The 14,716-nt window shown below is 41.7% G+C and overlaps 1 protein-coding gene across 2 annotated transcripts in view; it reads left to right on the forward strand.

Moving 5' to 3' along the window:
• Nucleotides 1–14,716, forward strand: part of glu2b (Glucosidase 2 subunit beta) — a 259,487-nt gene that overhangs the window by 142,923 nt on the left and 101,848 nt on the right. For both annotated transcript variants that reach the window (XM_045721341.2, NM_001139813.1), the window contains 1 exon segment: nucleotides 1,157–1,226. In XM_045721341.2, coding sequence (XP_045577297.1) covers nucleotides 1,157–1,226 — 70 coding nt within the window.

Below are 14,716 nucleotides of genomic sequence, written 5' to 3' on the forward strand. Positions count from 1 at the left end.
TGCACCATTAGCTGTCACACTGCACCATTAGCTGTCTCAATGCACTGTTAACTGTCACACTGCACTGTTAGCTGTCACAATGCACCATTAGCTGTCTCAATGCATTGTTAGCTGTCACAATGTACCGTTAGCTGTCTCAATGCACCGTTAGCTGTCTCAATGCACTGTTAGCTGTCACAATGCACTGTTAGCTGTCACAATCGCTCGTACAATGTAGAATTATCAATAATGTCATGTCATCCTGACATCACACTATCATAGTACTAGCATGTACAGTAAAAATGAAGCAATGAATGCTGTGGCACAAACCTTTCCATGACCATCTAGTCTCATCTCATCTCTCTGTTAGCACACTATTGTCACTATGAAATGACTCATTCAGCCCTGCAGGCTCCTCTGCTGCCGCCACACCTGGAAATAGCATGTGTGTTTGTTTACAACTCAGCTTCTCATCTCCCAGACCCAGACACAACACCACTGGCAGACATCAACAGCCACTGTTTGGCAACACACAGGATGTTTAGATACCACACTATGCATCATTGATAGCAAGCCTATCGGTTAGAGTGTTGGGCCAGTAACCGAAAGGTCGCTGGTTCGAATACCCAAACCTACATGTTGGTAGTGTCACTTGAATAACTCTACCTACATGTACATTTTAACTCAATTACCTCGACTAACCGGTGCCCCCGCACATTGACTCTGTACTGGTACCCCCTGTATATAGCCTCGCTATTGTTATTTTCCTGCTGCTCTTTAATTATTTGTTACTTTTATTTCGTATTTTTGGGGGTATTTTTCTTAAAACTGCATTGTTGGTTAACATCTGTTCTATTCAGTACAACAACAACAAAAATTTATGAAATGTATGCATTCACTACTGTAAGTCGCTCTGGATAAGAGCGTCTGCTAAATTACTAAAATGTAAAAAATGTAAAAATGTATTCTACGCATGTGACAAATAACATTTGATTTGATTTGATAAGATGAAAAATCTGTTAATTTGCCATTGAGCAAGGCATTTAACCCTATTTTTCTCCAGGGGCGCCGTACTACTATGGCTGACCCTGTAAAACAACACCTACGGTGTAGGGGACAAGAAAACATGTATGTTTTTTAATTTGAATAATTATTATTTATTTAATTTTTTTCCTAGCTGCTGAAAAGGCGGCTGCTGATCTAAAAAGAGTTGAAGACGCATACGAAACGGTGTACATGGAAATCAGGTAAGAGAATACATCTTGGATATTCTTCTTGGACCAATTGCCCTTAGAAAGAACTGAAGGCTGTGGCTTTTTTTTGCTTTGCACCTTTCCCTGATGACGGGTACACAGTAATGAGTTTGCACTGTTAGGGACCCTAGGTGAATTTTAATGATGAAAATCAAATGCTACTGGTGGAGAGGGTCTATTCTAATTCATTTCTCTTCTGCAACATGGTATTTGTCAGAGCATGAATAATCCAAAACTTTTGACAGAATTCACTGTCTCAAGACAGGTGTAAAACAAAATAGCTGACAATTATGCCACGTTGTAATCGTGTAGCTCTGTGAAAATAAGTGAAATGCTGTCACAAATTCAGAATACCCAAAGATTTCAACATAAATATTCATGTAGAGGGTTGTAGGTTGTAGTTGACCATTTTTGCTGTTACTTTTCTTTCATTTTCTTCAAGCAGACATCGAATTTTACCATTCCCCCAGGAATTAATGCCTTTACACTAGAGATACAGTAAATAGAGTACATATCATGCATACTATTGAGCACAAAACATACACTTGCTAACATGCAATAATACCACATAGGAATACATGTTCCAGCATGATCACACAGTAGAAAAAAGCCACTGCAGGATTTCCTATTGCAGCCAGTCGCTCTGCTTCCGAGATGTTTGCACAGAGCCATTTAGACAGCCAGCCAGACAGACAGACAGACAGCCAGACAGACAGCCAGACAGACAGACAGACAGACAGACAGACAGACAGACAGACAGACAGCCAAACAGCCAGCCAGACAGACAGACAGACAGACAGACAGACAGACAGACAGCCAGACAGCCAGCCAGCCATTCAGACAGCCAGACAGACAGACAGACAGACAGACAGACAGACAGACAGACAGACAGACAGACAGACAGACAGCCATTCAGACAGACAGACAGACAGACAGACAGACAGACAGACAGACAGACAGACAGACAGACAGACAGACAGACAGACAGACAGACAGACAGACAGACAGCCATTCAGACAGACAGACAGACAGCCAGACAGACGGCCAGACAGACAGACAGACAGACGGCCAGACAGACAGACAGACAGACAGACGGCCAGACAGACAGACAGACAGACAGACAGACAGACAGACAGACAGACAGACAGCAAAACAGCCAGCCAGCCATTCAGACAGCCAGACAGACGGCCAGACAGACAGCCAGACAGACGGCCAGACAGACAGCAGTGTTGATAGGGAGTTGCTACTGTACTGTAGACCCGGGGCTGGTAAACTGTTCATTACACTTGGGAGGCAGGAGATAGGCAGCTACAATCAGAGAGTTGTGGAAAGGTCAAGCTTTTATAATGAAAATAAAGCCTGTGTGAGCGAAGGGAGAAAGATTCTAGCATGACTCCAGTTCTTCTACTTCTTCATTTTCCACCTTGCTTTGAATATCCCTGGTCAAATGATGCCCCTGGTCAAATGATGCCCCTGGTCAAATGATGCCCCTGGTCAAATGATTCCCCTGGTCAAATGATGCCCCTGGTCAAATGATTCCCCTGGTCAAATGATGCCCCTGGTCAAATGATGCCCCTGGTCAAATGATGCCCCTGGTCAAATGATGCCCCTGGTCAAATGCTGCCCCTGGTCAAATAATATCCCTGGTCAAATGATGCCCCTGGTCAAATAATATCCCTGGTCAAATAATATCCCTGGTCAAATAATATCCCTGGTCAAATGATGCCCCTGGTCAAATGATTCCCCTGGTCAAATGATTCCCCTGGTCAAATGCTGCCCCTGGTCAAATAATATCCCTGGTCAAATGATGCCCCTGGTCAAATAATATCCCTGGTCAAATAATATCCCTGGTCAAATAATATCCCTGGTCAAATGCTGCCCCTGGTCAAATAATATCCCTGGTCAAATGATGCCCCTGGTCAAATAATATCCCTGGTCAAATAATATCCCTGGTCAAATAATATCCCTGGTCAAATGATGCCCCTGGTCAAATGATTCCCCTGGTCAAATGATTCCCCTGGTCAAATGCTGCCCCTGGTCAAATAATATCCCTGGTCAAATGATGCCCCTGGTCAAATAATATCCCTGGTCAAATAATATCCCTGGTCAAATAATATCCCTGGTCAAATGATGCCCCTGGTCAAATGATTCCCCTGGTCAAATGATTCCCCTGGTCAAATGATTCCCCTGGTCAAATGATTCCCCTGGTCAAATGATGCCCCTGGTCAAATGATTCCCCTGGTCAAATGATTCCCCTGGTCAAATGATTCCCCTGGTCAAATGATTCCCCTGGTCAAATGATTCCCCTGGTCAAATGATGCCCCTGGTCAAATGATTCCCCTGGTCAAATGATTCCCCTGGTCAAGTGACCCATGTGCCCCCCATATCAACCATGCATGGTGGAACAAGAGATATGACTCATCTCTCTCTCTCTCTCTCTCTCTCTCTCTCTCTCTCTCTCTCTCTCTCTCTCTCTTTCTCTCGTTTTCTCTCTCTTTCTCTTTCTCTCAATTTCAATTGAAGGGCTTTATTATGTGAAATATATGTTAACATTGCCAAAGCAAGTGAAATAGATAATAAACAAAAGTGAAATAAACAACAAAAATGAACAGTAAACATTACACTCACAAAAGTTACAAAATAATGAAGTTATTTAAAATGTCATTTTATGTCTATATACAGTGTGGTAATGATGTGCAAATAGTTAGTAAAAAAGGGAATATGTGTCTCTAATATGGTCATACATTTGGCAGGAGGTTAGGAAGTGCTGCTCAGTTTCCACCTCATTTTGTGGGCAGTGTGCACATAGACAGTCTTCTCTTGAGAGCCAGGTCTGCCTACGGCGACCTTTCTCAATAACAAGGCTATGATCACTGAGGCTGTACATAGTCAAAGCTTTCCTTCATTTTGGATCAGTCACAGTGGTCAGGTGTTCTGCCACTGTGTACTGTCTGTTTAGGGGCAAATAGCATTCTAGTTTGCGCCGTTTTTTTGTTAATTCTTTCCAATGTGTCAAGTAATTATCTTTTTGTTTTGTCATGATTTTGTTGGGTCTAATTGTATTGCTGTCCTGGGGCTCTGTGGGGTGTGTTTGTGTTTGTGAACAGAGCTCCAGGACCAGCTTGCTTAAGGGACTCTTCTCCAGATTCATCTCTCTGTAGGTGATGGCTTTGTTATGAAAGGTTTGGGAATCACTTCCTTTTAGGTGGTTGTAGAATTTAACGGCTCTTTTCTGGATTTTGATCATTACCGGGTATCAGCCTAATTTTGCTATGCATGCATTATTTGGTGTTTTATGTTGTACACTGAGGAAATGTTTGCAGAATTATGCATGCAGTTTCAATTTGTTGTTTGTCCCATTTTGTAAATTCTTGGTTGGTGAGCGGACCCTAGACCTCACAACCATGAAGGGCAATGGGTTCTATAACTGATTCAAGTATTTTTAGCCAGATCCTAATTGGTTTGTTAAATTTTATGTTCCTTTTGATGGTGTAGAAGACCCTTCTTGCCTTGTCTCTCAGATCGTTCACAGCTTTGTGGAAGTTACCTGTGGTGCTGATGTTTAGGCAGAGGTATGTATAGTTTTATGGGTTAGGGTTAGGGTGTCTAGATGGAATTTGTATTTGTGACCAACCACCTTGATTTGGTCTTGTGTAGCAACATTTGAAATAGTGTTTTTTACATTGGTAAAAGCAGAGACACAGAGCTACAAAATGGTATATCATACACTGCATTTTTTAGGAACAATGGGAAAGTAATTCTGATTTGAAAGTTGATAAACTTGTAAACAACATTTTGAGAAAATGGGCTTTGAATGTTTTGGTTCCCCATACTGGAGAGCTCTTCTTTGTCTCCACCCATTCAGTATCATTCACACCCTCTTAAAGACCTTAGCCCCACCCATCTCTTTAAGGATTCACGTGTGAGGTCATGTGCTCAACAGGGAGTAGTGTAGTAAAGATGAAGACTAAAAGGAAATATTCCAGGTAAACAGAAAGTGTCCAGATACAAATATTTAATAAATATTAGATGATTCTTACCCAGAAACACTTGTATAAATTGATGAGTCATGTGAAAGAAATGTTATATCCTCCAGCCACATCAGGCTAAGTGGATGTGTCTCTACAGAAGGTGTGAACGATACAGCCAGATGGTTACTTGCATAGTAGCAATATCAGAAATAGATAGTGTCAATATAAATAAAATAATATACAGTATGTAGAAGAACAATAACGATATCAGTGATATATGAGGTCGTTATATGCATACAATCAGGGGTAAAGTGGCTGAGCAGCGGGATAAAAAAATGTAGCAGCAATGTACAGTATGGCGTGTGTGTAAGGAGAGAGTAATTTGAATAGAGGCACTGCAGATAGTGCTGATGACTGGTCTGTCTGAACCACGCATGAACAAGAAAATCTATATTCGGAGAGCCTGTTTCTGTCCTGCCCTTGACTTTGGTGCAGGGCATGTGATGTCCATGGCCTCTTCGTCGCAACACTCCCTGATCTTCTCAAAAAGATACGTTTGTCTAACTGTGTCCAGTCCAGGTGGTGCTTGTACAGGCAGACCATCTATGGGAGGAAGGATGTCAGCGTTGCGCACCAACTGAAACTTGGTCCCGACTGAGTCCGAATGCTCCTTGGCAACAACAACACCAGGCTCCAGAGCATCAAAGCTGTAAAACAGGAAATAAGAAGAAAAAAATCGAGAAGACATTACAACCTTGAACAACATAAATTTACCTCCCAAGTTTAGACCTCATACAATGCAATGAAAATGATATTCACCTGAAGTGCTGGTACTGTTTGATCTGTGGCAGCGGCCTGAGTCAGGTGTTGTTGTCAGCCATAGCTTTCCACCAGCACCGTACCATCCTCCAGTCCAACCAACCTTGGGATATAAACGTGTTGTTTATGCTTTACATACCAAGTGTTGTCATCGATTCCTTGTAGAGACTCCACACTGCTGCTTTTGTCACATGGGATGGCAGCAGCTTTCCACCAAGGTGTTTTCCTGGGTGGCGTCCTGGTAATACTATTGCATTATCCTCTGCATAGTTGTTGATGAAGTCCACCACTCGCTGCAAGTCCTCATGATTCAGGTGTAACCTGTGCTTGCTTGGGCCAGCTCTCTTTTTGATGGAAGGTATTAAACCACTCTCCTTGTATGACTGGTGGAGGAGAGTCAGGCGTGTTCTACTGATGCTGAAAGACAAATTACAGATACAAATATTTTAGCATTATTATACAATAGATAGCCGTAATCACCATCAGCCACACCTGTCTAACTTGATTGGTCGTCTGCTAGCTAGCAAACAGTAAACTTTAACTTGGGGTCTTTTGTTTAGACACTCTAGCTAGCTAGCTAGCTAAACAATGAACCATATTCCCAATCCATTGAGTACTAGCAATACAAACTGATTGTCATAGCTAGCTAAAGTTAACCAAATAGGTTCAATGTTAGTTGGTTAACTAGCTAACATTAGGCTATAACTAGCAGTGCGAAATGGCATTCAGAGATAACATTACTACACACAGATCACAAACGTAATGTTAGCTAGTGAGCCAGCCATCTAACGTCAGCTAGCTAGCTAACAGTAAGCTTTAACTTGCAATGAAAACAACTTTCTAACAAAATTAAAAATGTATAATATCTGACTGTAGCTAGACTCTTTTTAGATTTTTATTTCTTTTTATTTCACCTTTATTTAACCAGGTAGGCCAGTTGAGAACAAGTTTTGATTTACAATTACAACCTGGCCAAGATAAAACTTTATCCCAGAGTTACACATGGGATAAACAGACGTACAGTCAATAACACAATAGAAACGTCTATATACAGTGTGTGCAAATGTAGTAAGATTAGGGAGGTAAGGCAATAAATAGGCCATAGTGGCGAAATAATTACAATTTAGCATTAACACTGGAGTGATAGATGTGCAGATGATGATGTGCAAGTAGAGATACTGGGGTTCAAAGGTGAAAAAAAGAAAGAACAATATGGGGATGAGGTAGTTGGCTGGGCTATTTACAGATGGGCTGTGTACAGGTGCCATGATCGGTAAGCTGCTCTGACAGCTGATGCTTAAAGTTAGTGAGGGAGATATAAGTCTCCAGCTTCAGTGATTTTTGCAATTCGTTCCAGTCATTGGCAGCAGAGAACTGGAAAGAAAGGCGGCCAAAGCAGGTGTTGGCTTTGGGGATAGCCAGTGAAATATACCTGCTGGTGCGCGTGCTACGGCTGGGTGTTGCTATGGTGAGCAGTGAGCTGAGATAAGGTGGGGCTTTACCTAGCAAAGACTTATAGATGACCTGGAGCCAGTGGGTTTGGCGACAAATATGTAGCGAGGGCCAGCCAACGAGAGCATACAGGTCGCAGTGGTGGGTAGTATATGGAGCTTTGGTGCCAAAACTGATGGCACTGTGATAGACTACATCCAATTTGCTGAAAGGAGTGTTGGAGGCTATTTTGTAAATGACATCGCCAAAGTCAAGGATCGGTAGGATAGTCAGTTTTACGAGGGTAAGTTTGGCAGCATGAGTGAAGGAGGCTTTGTTGCGAAATAGGAAGCCGATTCTAGATTTAATTTTGGATTGGAGATGCTTAATGTGAGTCTGGAAGGAGAGTTTACAAGCTAGCCAGACACCTAGGTATTTTACCCGTATTCATGGAAGAACACTTCACGGTAGACTGCAACCCCTTTCATTAAATAAGACGTCCTGTGTAGTTTCCATTTTGTTTGTGCAGCTTGCTTGGCCTGTTGTGTCAAGTCACTCTGGTTCACACTGACCTTGTGCAATGCCAATAAGAACCCCAACCCAAACTCTGACCATTTTACTCGCCCGAGCAGAGCTGGTTAGCTGGTTATCCAGAGCGTTGGTGACTGTAACTGTGCTCCTGGCAACAATTTAATTACGCTTTTTTAACAACGCTTAATGACACCGGCCATATTCAACGGGTGTTGAGCGTTCGTAAATTCGTCATATATTCTGCGCTCTCTGGCACAGTCAGACGAGAGTGCTCTGAAACAGTTGCAGTAACATTCTATTGAAATGGATACTTGCATTGTGGAGTCTTTTGTTACATTTTACTACGCAATAAAAAATAAAAAAGCCACGTTAGACAGAATTACCTACACATACTGACCGGCTCAAGTAGATAGAAGCAGGCTATATGGCAGACCAATCCAAACTCATCTCTCGGTATGTCCAGCCCACTCATTATCTCAGCCAATCATGGCTAGCCGGAAGGTTGCTGTCTTTTTCTGTTGCTCAACCAACTAGGCTTTTATTCGTATTTACAGATGTAATACAAGTTTGTTATTAATCCACATGAAAGTTCACATGTTCGAGAAGTGCATTTCTGCCCCCCCCGCCGAAAAAACGCATATTGATAAAAAAAAAAAAACGTAGGTATTGTCGTGTCTTTACTATGGATTAAGTGATATATGACATGCTATTTTATCAAATCAACTCTCTGTAATTAATATTACCTGATTAAACTAATAATCATGTAAATGTAACCACGGAAGAATCGTTTATAGAGCTGTTATCTTCCAAATAAACTCTTAAAGACCTGGTAATCTTTTATATCAATAGCAGTCAATTATTAATCATCACCTTATTCAGTCTCATCTGAACGTTGTGAAATTCTTGGTTATCTTCACGAACTCTGGCTAACAAGTTGAATCAGTAATACAACATTTGGTTTAATTATTCATTTACTAAATACCTAAATAATCACACAGAATTACATATACACAGGATGGATCATACATTGATTACTAATTATGTAATAAAAGAAAACGTCCCTAGCGGATGAAACCAAAATGATGGCTGGTTACACAAAGAAAGGGAGTTGGGTTTGAATGAAAGTGCGGGAAGACTGAGGAACAAAAGGATTGGGTCTCTATCGGACCTTATGAAGCTATGCTGTCGTAAATACAGAATCTTATGCAATCTAAATTACCGCCCATTCGGAAAAGGAAAATGCAAGAAAAAATTTCCTCTGAGCTGCGCTTCGATAGATTGGTCGAAGATGGAAGGATGGGTTTCCCAGCAGAGATCTCCCTTGTCCTTTGAAGAATATTTCTGGGCGGATACGTTGTAGTACCCTGTCGCTCTGAAGAGATTGTTTGTCCTTTCCTAGTCCACGCACGTTTACAGCTGCTGCTGATAACTCGACGTCTAGGGTGTATCACTTCTTTAGTGAATAAGAGTTCAAAGTTCATACCAAGTTGACATACTAAGCTCATGCTATATTCTGGATGGTATAGTCAAAATTCATCCTTCCAGCGTGGCGATCGTCACCTCCATGTTGAAATTCGCCCTTCTAAACGTATGGACATCAGTCCTCACGTCATCGGGAACACAATGTTAATATCGTTAGGTTGTAGTCGGTCAACCATTTGCAACCAAAGCTCACGCTGAGCTTGGCTTAGTTCGCCGTGAACTGGGTCACGGGGGCTCTTGTAGAAAAGGGGTTGGTTCATCCTTTCCAACCAATGCCTATTCACGTGGGTGTGGCCACTGATTGAGCATATTTTACTTATGAAAACAATTCTCTCATTTTAAAAACTAAAATTACATTTCATCTTTTCACAAATAGTTTCATATTTAAACATTTTAAATTGCACAACAATTCCATGTGAATCTCATGTGTAGATTTTCCCAGATACAGTTTATGTCGTCCTGTCATCAGTCATAATGTCTCAGATGACAACTGATCTGATATCATATTCTTTAAGTACAACAGGGCAATGTCATGACAGCGTACAGTGGCCCACGATCAGCAACCATCACTCCGGGATGCTGGCCTTCTAGGCAGAGTTCCTTTTACCCATCTTAATCTTTTCTTTTTATTGACCAGTCTGAGATATGGCTTTTTCTTTGCAACTCTGCCTAGAAGGCCAGCATCCCGGAGTCGCCTCTTCACTGTTGACGTTGAGACTGGTGTTTTGTGGGTACTATTTGATGAAGCTGCCAGTTGAGGACTTGTGCGGCGTCTGTTTCTCAAACTAGAGACTCTAATGTACTTGTCCTCTTGCTCAGTTATGCACCGGGGCCTCCCACTCCTCTTTCTATTCTGGTTAGAGCCAGTTTGCGCTTTTCTGTGAAGGGAGTAGTACACAGTGTTGTACAAGATCTTCAGTTTCTTGACAATTTCTCACATGGAATAGCCTTCATTTCTCAGAACAAGAATAGACTGATGAGTTTCAGAAGAAAGTTCTCTGTGTCTGGCCGTTTTGAGGCCTGTAATCAAACCCACAAATGCTGATGCTTCAGATAGTCAACTAGTCTAAAGAAAGACAGTTTTATTGCTTCTTTAATCAGGAACAACAGTTTTCAGCTGTGCTATCATAATTGCAAAAGGGTTTTCTAATGATCAGTTAGCCTTTTTAAAATGATAAACTTGGATTAGCTAACACAACGTGCCATTGGAACACAGGAGTGATGGTTGCTGATAATGGGCCTCTGTACACATATGTAGATATTCCATAAAAAATCAGCTGTTTCCAGCTACGATAGTCAATTACTACATTAACTATATCTACACTGTATTTCTGATCAATTTGATGTTATTTTAATGGACAGAAAAGGGCATTTCTAAGTGATCCCAAACTTTTGAACAGTGGTGCACAAATGGGATGTGTAATGCAAGATATACACTGCGTGCATAATTATTAGGCAATTGAGGATTCTGATCTTATCATTGTTTCTATTCACATTTTCGAACTCCAAACCATATACACTTGAATGCTTATTGGATTTAATCATTTTCAGGTGATATGTATTTGTGTAATGAGGGAGGGTGTGGCGAAAGTGAATAACACCTTATATCAAGGTGTGCATAATTATTAGGCAGCCTCATTACCTCAGGTAAAATGGGCCAAAAAATAAATTTAACTGACACTGAAAAACCAAAAATGTAAAATGCCTTTCAGACGGATGCGACACTCATTAAATAGCTAAACTATTGAGGTGTGACCACCGGACATTCAAACGTTTTGTTACGAATAGTCATCTGTGCCACCGTATTCCAGAACTGCAACCTACCTGGAGTGTTCAGAAGTACAAGGTGTCAAGTGCTCAGAGACATGGCCAAGGTCAAGAAGACTGAAACAAGACCACCACAGAATAAGATTCACAAGTTGAAGCGTCAAGATTGGGCAAAGAAATAGCTGAAGACAGATTTTTCAAAGGTTTTATGGACAGATGAAATGAAAGTGACTCTTGATGGACCAAATGGATGGGCCCGTGGCTGGATCAGTAATGGACACAGGGCACCACTTTGAGTCAGGTGCCAGCAAGGTGAAGGAGGGGTACTGTTATGGGCTGCTATCATTGAGGATGAGGTAGTTGGACCTTTTCGGGTTGAAGATGGACTGAAACTAAACTCCCAAACCTACTGCCAGTTTCTGGAAGATTCTTTTGTCAAACAGTGGTACAGGAAGAAGTCCTCAGCATTCTAGAAGGCCATGATCTTTATGCAGGACAATGCTCCATCACATGCATTCAAGTACTCCACTGCTTGGCTAGCCAGCAAGGGCCTCAAAGATGCCTGAATAATGACCTGGCCCCCTTCCTCACCTGACTTAAATCCTATTGAGAACTTGTGGGCCCTTCTCAAACGTGAGATTTACAGTGATGGAAGACAATACACTTTTTGAACAGCATTTGGGAGGCTGTGGTTGCTGCTTCAGTGAAAATTAATCGTGAACAGATCAAGAAACTGACAGACTCCATGGATGGAAGGCTCATGGTAGTTATTGAAAATAAGGGTGGCTATATTGGTCACTGAATATTTTTGAAATGTTAAATAATTGTCATTTTGTGTTACTTATCTGTTACACTTACTCTAAAAATTGAAAATAAACAAGTGAGTGGAGAGAAATTATTTTTGTAATTTAGTTGCCTAATAATTCTGCACACTAATAGTTGCCTAATAATTGTGCACACTTACAGTGGGGAGAACAAGTATTTGATACACTGCAGGTTTTCCTACTTACAAAGCATGTAGAGGTCTGTCATTTTTATCATAGGTACACTTCAACTGTGAGAGATGGAATCTCTACAGAAAATCACATTGTATGATTTTTAAGTAATTAATTAGCATTTTATTGCATGACATAAGTATGTGATACATCAGAAAAACAGAACTTAATATTTGGTACAGAAACCTTTGTTTGCAATTACAGAGATGATACGTTTCCTGTAGTTCTTGACCAGGTTTGCACACACTGCAGCAGGGATTTTGGCCCACTCCTCCATACAGACCTTCTCCAGATCCTTCAGGTTTCAGGGGCTGTCGCTAGGCAATACGGACTTTCAGCTCCCTCCAAAGATTTTCTATTGGGTTCAAGTCTGGAGACTGGCTAGGCCACTCCAGGACCTTCAAATGCTTCTTACGGAGCCACTCTTTAGTTGCCCTGGCTGTGTGTTTCGGGTCGTTGTCATGCTGGAAGACCCAGCCACGACCCATCTTCAATGCTCTTACTGAGGTAAGGAGGTGCTTGGCCAAGATCTCGCGATACATGGCCCCATCCATCCTCCCCTCAATACGGTGCAGTCGTCCTGTCCCCTTTGCAGAAAAGCATCCCCAAAGAATGATGTTTTCACCTCCATGCTTCACGGTTGGGATGGTGTTCTTGGGGTTGTACTCATCCTTCTTCTACCTCCAAACACGGCGAGTGGAGTTTAGACCAAAAAGCTCTATTTTTGTCTCATCAGACCACATGACCTTCTCCCATTCCCCCTCTGGATCATCCAGATGGTCATTGGCAAACTTCAGATGGGCCTGGACATGCGCTGGCTTGAGCAGGGGGACCTTGCGTGCGCTGCAGGATTTTAATCCATGACGGTGTAGTGTGTTACTAATGGTTTTCTTTGAGACTGTGGTCCCAGCTCTCTTCAGGTCATTGACCAGGTCCTGCCGTGTAGTTCTGGGCTGATCCCTCACCTTCCTCATGATCATTGATGCCCCACGAGGTGAGATCTTGCATGGAGCCCCAGACCGAGGGTGATTGACCGTCATCTTGAACTTCTTCCATTTTCTAATAATTGCGCCAACAGTTGTTGCCTTCTCACCAAGCTGCTTGCCTATTGTCCTGTAGCCCATCCCAGCCTTGTGCAGGTCTACAATTTTATCCCTGATGTCCTTACACAGCTCTCTGGTCTTGGCCATTGTGGAGAGGTTGGAGTCTGTTTGATTGAGTGTGTGGACAGGTGTCTTTTATACAGGTAACGAGTTCAAACAGGTGCAGTTAATACAGGTAATGAGTGGAGAACAGGAGGGCTTCTTAAAGAAAAACTAGCAGGTCTGTGAGAGCCTGAATTCTTACTGGTTGGTAGGTGATCAAATACTTATGTCATGCAATAAAATGCTAATTAATTACTTAAAAATCATAAAAATTACAGACCTCTACATGCTTTGTAAGTAGGAAAACCTGCAAAATCGGCAGTGTATCAAATACTTGTTCTCCCCACTGTATATATTTCCATGAGAAAGACAAAACTCACTTTTCCTTTGTTAAACATTCAGGTTTGAGGTTCAATAACATTTTGGATTGACTGAGAGCATTGTGTTTGTTCAACAATAAAATTAATCCCGAGGAATACAATTTGCCTAATAATTGTGCATGCAGTGTATAAACATTATTAAAGTGACTAGTGATCTATTTTTTAAAGTGGCCAATGATTTCAAGTCTGTAGGCAGCAGCCTCTCTGTGTTAGTGACGGCTGTTTAACAGTCTGATGGCCTTGAGATAGAAGCTATTTTTCAGTCTCTCAATCCCAGAGTTGATGCACCTGTACTGACCTCGCCTTCTGGATTGTAGCGGGGTGAGCAGTCAGTGGCTCTATTGGTTGTTGTCCTTGATGATGTTTTGGCCTTCCTGTGACAATGGGTGCTGTAGGTGTCCTGGAGGGCAGGTAGTTTGCCCCCAGTGATTTTTTGAAATCAACAAAGCATGAGAAGACTTTGTTTTGGTTTGTTTGTTTGTCAATTAGGGTGTGCAGGGTGAATACGTGGTCTGTCGTACGGTAATTTGGTAAAAAGCCTATTTGACATTTGCTCAGTACATGTACGAGTCTGAGAAAATGTACAAGGATACAGAGGATTTTCCCAAGGTTGCTGTTGACGCATATCCAACGGTAGTTATTGGGGTCAAATTTGACTCACTTTTGTGGATAGTCCTTGGTTCCAAATATTGGGGAAGATGCCAGAGCTGAAGATGATGTTAAAGTTTAAGTATAGACAAATCAAGTTTGTGGTCTGTATATTTGATCATTTCATTTAGGATTCCATCAACACCACAAGCCTTTATAGGTTGGAAGGTATGTATTTTGTCCTGTTGTTCATTCAATGTAATTGGAGAATCCAGTGGGTTCTGGTAGTCTTTAATAGCTGATTTTAAGATATGATCAAGGATATGTTTTTGCTGTTTGTTCTTTGTTATAGGGCCAAAAAGATTGGAGAAGTGG

This window comes from Salmo salar, chromosome 07, assembly GCF_965601325.2.
Source record: "Salmo salar chromosome 07, fSalSal1, whole genome shotgun sequence".
In the NCBI taxonomy this organism is placed as follows: domain Eukaryota; kingdom Metazoa; phylum Chordata; class Actinopteri; order Salmoniformes; family Salmonidae; genus Salmo; species Salmo salar.